The sequence below is a fragment of the Amphiprion ocellaris genome, chromosome 8 (assembly GCF_022539595.1).
Source record: "Amphiprion ocellaris isolate individual 3 ecotype Okinawa chromosome 8, ASM2253959v1, whole genome shotgun sequence".
Lineage (NCBI taxonomy): Eukaryota > Metazoa > Chordata > Actinopteri > Pomacentridae > Amphiprion > Amphiprion ocellaris.
The window spans coordinates 22932357-22940425 of record NC_072773.1 but is presented as its reverse complement, the minus strand read 5'-3'; the positions used below and the strand labels follow the sequence as shown (position 1 = coordinate 22940425).

General features: G+C 38.5%; 1 protein-coding gene across 5 annotated transcripts in view; it reads right to left on the bottom strand.

The window, feature by feature from the left end:
- Window positions 1–43: 43 nt before the first annotated feature.
- The window catches only part of LOC111572069 (synaptotagmin-2-like), a 65360-nt gene continuing 57334 nt past the window's right edge, over window positions 44–8069 (bottom strand). For all 5 annotated transcript variants that reach the window (XM_035950646.2, XM_023275561.3, XM_023275559.3 and 2 more), the window contains one exon: window positions 44–6856. In XM_035950646.2, the coding sequence (XP_035806539.1) occupies window positions 6641–6856 (216 nt within the window). In that variant the 3' untranslated portion in view covers window positions 44–6640. The remainder of the gene's footprint in view (window positions 6857–8069) is intronic.

The following is an 8069-nucleotide window of genomic DNA, read 5'->3' as shown; positions in this document are numbered from 1 at the left end:
TTTTGTGTTTTTGCAACTGCATATAAAAGACAAACAAGTCATGGTAATTAAAAGGCCTTTATTTCCTATTTGTTTTTACAGAACTGGTAACACATATGATAAATTTGTAATAAGTTATTTGGTTCCCTTGATAACTTTATAAGGATCCCCAACGTTTGTCCACATAAGGGTCAAGAGGAGTTTGTGAGCAACGTTTGTGTCCAGTCAAGGGCTAAAGCATGCGATCCACAGTAGGCACAAGTACTGACATGAACACGCGCACCACGACACTAGACACGAAGAAACACAGCTAGAGGACACAACCTGACCGTCCTCCGATGCTTTTAAAAGATGATGAAGAGAAAGAGGTGAGAAAGGAAAAAAGAAAGGAGTCTTGAGAATACAGTTGCATCAGGGTATGAGAGGTGGAGGACTAAGCGCTCAAGAGGGGGGAGTTTGTTACGGTCCTGCATGTTTGGCAGTATACAGTATGTCCATGTTGTAAACATGAAGGCCGGCATTCTTTACGCTCAGCAAAAGCAGATTCAGTGGAGAGATCAGTGAGCCTGCTTCCTATTCAGCATAATGATGGTACACAGTCGGTTACACAGAAACAAGACAAAGACGGTAACAGAAAGCAAAAGTGAGAGACTATGGTGACGGCAATACAGTCCTACATTCTAGAGGTATACGTCACGGAGCAAACAAATAAATTAAACGACAGAAGAAGAAGTGATTACACATATGCACAAGAATACAAAGAAGAAATACAGCGAGTAATAGAGGAGACAAGACGACATGTTTCAAAGTGGTGTCTTTACCTGCTGAGAGGCTCCTCAACACATTTTGACAAGGTGGCAAATGATCAACGGAACTTTGGATGGTTTCCCTTTTTAAATCCCAGCGTTTTGTTCAAAAATAAATGTAAAAAAAAATTAACAACAACAACAACAAAAAAAACGAACCACAACTGTGTGAACGGTGCTCTTAAACTGTCTCTGCACAGCTGAAACAGCACACAGCTTCAGATGCGGTTGTGCATAAGGTATTATACATCTACACAGCCATCAACAGAACAGATTAATCCCCATATTTAAAACAGAGAGCTAAGATTGTTGTTTTGAGTATTACAGTCATACAAAGATGTACATTTAGGAATGAGTAATGTGTCCCATGCATGCAGACCTGTACTGTGTATGGTATAATCCAGTGCTGTGTTTTTGCACCATGTCTGCTAAAGGGCCTACACTTCATCTATTATCCCACATACACAAGCACTCACACATCTCCCAGTCTCTGTCCCCCATAGAACTTGTCCGGTGGTCATGTGACCGTGGTGACCCGAGAGGTAAAAGGAAAACTGAAGAAACAAATCTCCTAAATGTGCTATAAGTTTACCTGAAATCACATTTGCCCCATCGTCTGGTGTGTTTTGTCACTGCTCTGCGTTATTTTGGCTTTTGCAGAGTCAAACAGTGGCGAAAGAATGCAGGCAACTGTAATCAGGTACTGGCAGTATTTGTGAAATACACTGAAGTCCTGTATTTAAAATCATTCTCAGTGCATCATTTGGTCACAGTCAGTGGCATTAATGGGACAGTGAATAAATATTGCATTAGACAATGTGCAGCAATAATGCGACACATTGAGGACTGTTGCCAGAACAGATGTGGCAGTTTAAAATCTCAGCGACTGAGGTGAGCTTAAAGGAATAGTTTGGCCCTTTATGATTGTTTCTAATTTGTTTTTTTGCAAAGAATTAAATGAGGAGATTGATACCAGGTTCTTCTTGTTCAGGAGCCTTGAACAAAACAAGACTGGAGAACAGGTGGAAACAACCAGTCGGACTCTATGCAAGCTGAAAAAATACACCTACAAGCACTTTATATATCATTGTCTAATCTGTGAAATGTAAAAAACAACAAAGAGCAATATTTTGTTCTGCAACAGTTGACTTTCTACATATTTTCAGATCGGACTGTTTGAGCTGCAGAATTGCTTGTAGGTTGATTTTTCACATTTGGACAGACAGAGTAGTTTCTCCCTGTCTTCCAGTCTTTATGCTAAGCTAAGCTAGCCACTTCTTGGCTCCAGATGCGCATTTAGTGCGCAGATGTGGTCCTCTTGTGTAACTCTTGGCAAGAAAGCAAAATTTGGAACTATTTGTTCAATTTTATTTTATGTGCATGACATAAAACATATGTCTATGTTTTTAGTTGTTTTCTGCTTTGTGTTTGTGAAAATCATAACTATATGCATAGTTCTATGGGAGGGATTCAGGCTTAAAAACTTGGGTTTCACTGTTCCAAGTTTCTCTCTTTTCATGTTAGCTTTTGTTGCTTGAGCAGTTTGCTTTAAAAAAAAAAAAAAACAATAAAGAAACACAACAAAGACCATCAGCGTGAGCCACAAATCACCAGCAGTGTGTTATTGATTGTACATGTAGTCACTAGAACATTCTTCTGCTAAAGTGGAAGAAGAGAAACTCGAAGAGTGACCCAGTTTGATTCATAAATTGCACTCAGCCCAAGATTAGAACACACTCTCCTATATATATATATATATGTATTTATATATATAATTTTAGCATTATTATTGAGAACCTATTGTGATATTATATCTATCATTTATACTATCAAAACAAGGCATATACATTACTAATCACAATACTGTAAAATCAGCTACCTCTATAAAACAAGGACATCAACAGCTCTGAAAGTAGAAAAAGACACACTCACTCTACTAAACTCACAACTGTTCTCAAAGCTCACATATACACTAAAATGGAATTTTGCCTTCTCAATGAACAAAGACCTTTTGAAAGGAATGTAAAAGAGAAACACTGGCCAAGGAAAATGAAGACATGTCAGATTTTTTTTTCTTCATAAATAAACTCTAGCTACTCAGCTGAGCTCTAAAGAGTTAGTGCTTGAGTTTTATGGCTTTAGTTTTATCTTATTCATTTATCTTGTATACACATACATATATCGAATAATAAACACAGTAAAAGAGACACAGCCGTGAAGTGTTTCAGGTCATTTAAATACAAGAGAAAAATAAAAACTTCCAGGTCAAGAAGGAGAGAAGAAGGGATTCCAAGTCATTTGTGTTCACTGGAATGGGATATTCATGTTTTTGGCCCCTGGAAATGCATTTTATATAAAGATATGATCCAACAGACTTCATTCTAGGTCAGTGCTGGCACAAATGACGACTCCTACAATCCACCTACAGATCGCGGAATTATTCAGTCTTTTCTGATTGGTTATTTCAGAATAACACCGCGTCAAATCTGCTATTAGAAAATCTCATTTTATAGACTTGGAAATCCCCTGTTCCAAACATTAAACGCTTAAAACATATTTCTTTTTTTTCTTCTTTTTTTAACAAAAGCAAGAGCAATAAAATTCGGAAAATAAGTCAAACATTGGCCTTCAGAAAGGTGCTGGAACAAAACGAATGGCAGATAAATGGCATCAAATCATAATTTTTGATCACAAGGAATTAGATAGCAAGCATGCGGCTACATTTTCATCCTACATGAACTCACACACAGTACTGGACGACACACTTGCTTAAGAATTTCAGGCGTGGAAAGGTTCTTATTAGTTATAGTACTCTAATATTTGTATGACATTCTCTCCAATGACCCTCATGGAAAATAAATACATATTTGTTTCATTTAGAAAATATACAGTGCATCTTTTTTTTTTCCCTTCGTTGTGTTATTAAAATGACAAATGACACCCATTTACGTACACGAGATATTTTTGCTTCATCTCTAAAACATGCTCTTATGTACAGTATTTTGTATAAACATGCAGTATCAACGTGTATGAACTATGTATATAGGCAAAACTACACACCAATGGGTTGCTTGATTGCTTCCATGTTGCCTTTTCTTTAGTGTTGCTTCGTCAACGGAAGAAAAAAATGACGAGAGATGAGAAACAGAAACCTGGTCTATGAGGGTTAGAAAGAAAAGACTTACAATTTCCAGCAGAGAGAAAGATACAAGAGCCAACATTCACTAAATTCCCAAAAAGTTGTGGTAATGTCGAAAATGTTGACTGCATTTGTTTCATTTAGGTTGCACACAGTCAACAAGTAGTTTTTTGCTGTTTGTGCTCTGAGACAGCATTTTTTTAGACCTGCAATAAGGTCCAAATACATATCAGAGCTTTAACTAACAAGTCAGCCTTCACTAATTTATCCAGGGATGACGAGTTTTTGTTTGGACGTTTGGATTTTGTAGTGAGACAATGTTAACCCTCAAAATCTCTCTTCAACAGAATATTAATTTGCACATATAGAGGGCCAAAGTGACACTTTTGGGTTAAAGGTAAGAAAACCTCATTGAAAATCCCACTGACATCTGTGCTACTGCTAAAATTAATAGTTAGAAACAATCTAACACTGTTTTAAGACAATATTTATGTTTTTAGTGGTGTTAAATGAACACCATTACCTATAAGCAATGAACACTTGCAGGCGAAACATCTCAGCAGAGCAGAAAGTTAAAGAAAATAGACTTTTGAAGAGAACTTGGGGAATTTGGGTTAATAAAGTTAGAGTGACACAAGTGTGCCACCTGTAATATTTCATGGGAGCTGCAGGTTTTTTTTCTGTGCTCATAAAATAATTATTATTTAACTTTGTTTCACACCAAAAGGAGACCTGTGTAATTGATTTACCGCTGGATTCAGAGAGACATAAAAGAAAGGCTGAACGGGAGATTATATTGAGTTACAGGCGCTAATTCAACAGAGGCCAGCATGGACGTGACTTCAGCTCTCTATATTGAACATAATACATTCTGTGAAGGATCCTGGGATCAGCGCTGGATGGAAATGCGTCTCTTATCCTATCAGCAGAGTCCATTTATACGAGGAGACCTTTCTGGCATGCCACATGTGCCACAGAAAAATTCAATCTCACAACATTTTATCACAAGAAAGAAAAAACTACACAGATCAAAGAACAGTGTCAAATTACCACAGAACAGAATAATACCCAGTAGTGCAATTAAATTCAACAGTTTGGTAAGCTGTGCATAAAATACACATGGATCAGTGCCTTCTTCCAGACCACATCCTTGCAATCAAGAGAGAAACGTGATATCCAAACAATTAAAGCGTATACACACACAAAAAAAGCTGAGGCGAAAGAAAGCAACAAGAAGCAAAAAAAAAAAAAAAAAAAAGCACTCCTTGCTCTTTTTAAAAAAAAAAAAACAGCAGTTACTCCCAACGTAAATAATTAAAGCTCTGGTTTCTGAGCGTACCGAAAAGTAATATGCTGATTTAAAGTGCTTAAGGAATAAAAGTGTTTGAAGTTAAATACAAATAAAATACAACTGGATAGGTAAAAGGAAAATAGAAATAGGACAGAAAAAATAGAGGAAAGAAAGAAATGAAGAGAACAACACCGCTAACTGGAAGGCGTCCCTGGTAGTTGAAAATTGCTTATTTTGTTACTTGGAAGGCTTGTCTCCTTTATGACTGTAAGACGGTTATAGGGATTCCTTTGAAGTAAAACCCTTGTGTCAAGTCCATGACTAATGGCAGTAGCACTGAACAAGTGAGATACAGAATCAGAGGCGTTGGGAGGGGAGGTGGTAGACTGCAGGCAGTAATCGACACCTTGTAAATATCATGTCATTGGTGGTTGGAATCAGTCTTTGTTGTACCCGCTCTGATATTTCCACGCTTTTTGTTGTTCAGATGACGGACGCAGCCTTTTTTTTGCAAAAAATACACAAATACCTTCTTTTTTTTTGTACTGAAAATCCATTATTTCCTCCCTCTCCCCTGACACGCCATTTCATGGATAAACTAACACTATCCGCAAGCCTCAGGTCACCGAAAAAAAAACAGCGGTCAAGCTTTTGAATCCAATATTTCTTTCTCATCCAGTGGAGTAGTTGAATAATAACAACCCGTTTAGAAAAAAAGGCATGGAGTTTCCATTTCCTCTCAGTTTTCCTGAGACGATGAGTGGAAGGTTAACTAATTAAAAAAGGCAGTGTGTTTGTGGGTAACTGGATATGTGTCTATCCCTACTTTGATACCCAACTCTAGGAATGTACTTCAAACTAACAGAATCATCTAGTATGATGACTGGCAGGTGTGGAACATGGTGCACGATACACCTAAGGAACGGACCTGCTTGTGTTATTCCTCTATCATATGGCAGTATAAAGCATTTTATTATTAAGCACTATTCTAAGCAAACTGTGTCACTAAAGGGAAGGGGTGAGAAGTACAATATGAGTGAATGTATGTTTTATCCCCTCTATCACCAGATTCCCATAATAGCACTCTTACTGTTCTTCATAGTCTACTCTGTATTCTTATTAATGGAACCACAACCCCAATACAAAAATAGATCTAAAGGAAATCAACGGAGTATCTGTCCATCCTGTTACTTGTCTTCTTTTTTCGGTGACATGATTTAATATAACATGATGCTTTTTTTAAACTATATTTCCCATCATGTCGAATGGTATCTATGGATCTTTTGAGAGGTGGCAGTGGGAGAGGAAGGTGGTGGAGGGAGCAGATGTACAGTTGGGGTGTTCTTCTGGAATATACACTGATATGTGGGACCTGGGGAAAGGATGGGAAATGCATGGGTAGGTAGGTGTGGAGGTGGTGGGAGTTTACTTCTTGGCAGTCAGGGCTGCGAGGGAGGCATCCACTTCTTCTTCTGGCTGCAGTGGATGCCACTGGGCGATGGGACGACGGGGGTTGGCCAGCATGTCAGACCAGTGTTTCAGGCCGGCCCCTGTGGCCTTGCTTCCCACCCAGATCTTCCCAATGGCATCGTTCTTGCCAATCTTGTCATAATCCAGCACTGTGATCACAGCTTGGATTTTCTGGGAGAATAGGGAGAAAGCATTACAGCAAGGTCCAGAATGCCATAAAGGTTGCATGCATATCAGGGGTGGAAGGAAAGTAACTATAGTATTGTAACAGTGCCTTAAAAATGATTCACCCCCTCATGGAAGTTTTCTTCTGTTATTGCTTTTCAATTTTGAATTACTGTCACTTTATTTAGCTTTTTGACAAGAATTTAAGAGACAAGACTGTTTCGTATTAAAATGATGTCAATGTCAGTTGAGTAAAAATACAGAACATAAAATAACAAACTGCACAAGTGTTAACTCCCTTTCAAGTGACTCATCTAAAAGTCACACAATTAGTGGACTAGAGATCATCTGAGTGCAATTAATGTATGTTCACATGATTATAGTATAAAGACACCTGGCTCCAGGTTATAACTACATCGTGAGACAAAAGAAAACTCCAAGTAGCTGATAAGTTATTGTACAGCATAAGTCAGAGGATGGATACAAGAAAATGTCCAAGTCACTAAATATCCCCTGGAATGCAGTTAAATCCATTTTTAAGAAATTGAGGTAAAATGGGACGTGTAAATCTGTCGAGAGCAGTCCGTTCTCACCAACAGACAAGCGAGGGAGGCCACCAAGACATGATGACACCTCTGAAGGAGTTACAAGCTTCAGTGGCTGAGACTGTGCATACAACAGCAACAACAACTGTTGTCTGTTCTTCACCAGTCAAAGCTCTATGGGAGAGTAGCACTGACAAATCCACTGCTGAAAAAATCTCATCAAATCTCGACTAGAAGGCCAGAAGGTATGTGAGGGACTCTGAAGTCAACTGGAAGAAATTTCTTTGGTCTAATGAGACCAAAATTAAGCTGTTTGGCTATCAGGCTAAACTATGTTCAGCAGATACAAAACACTGAATATCAACCCAAACACACCATCCCTAACATGAAGCATGGTGGTGGCAGCATCATCATGTGGCAGCTGGCCCTGGAAGACCTGAGAATATTTTTTTCCAGCAAGACAATGACCCAAAGCTACAGCCAAAGCTACACAAAAATGCTTTAAAGACAGCATCAAAAATGTTCTGACGTAGCCGAGTCAGAGTCCAGACCTCAAACCACTGAGAATTTGTGGCTACACTTGAAAAGGGCTGTTCACACAATCCATGTACCCTGACAGAGTTTGATGAATTTTGCCAGGAAGAATGTGGTAAAATTGCTTTGACCAGATGTGC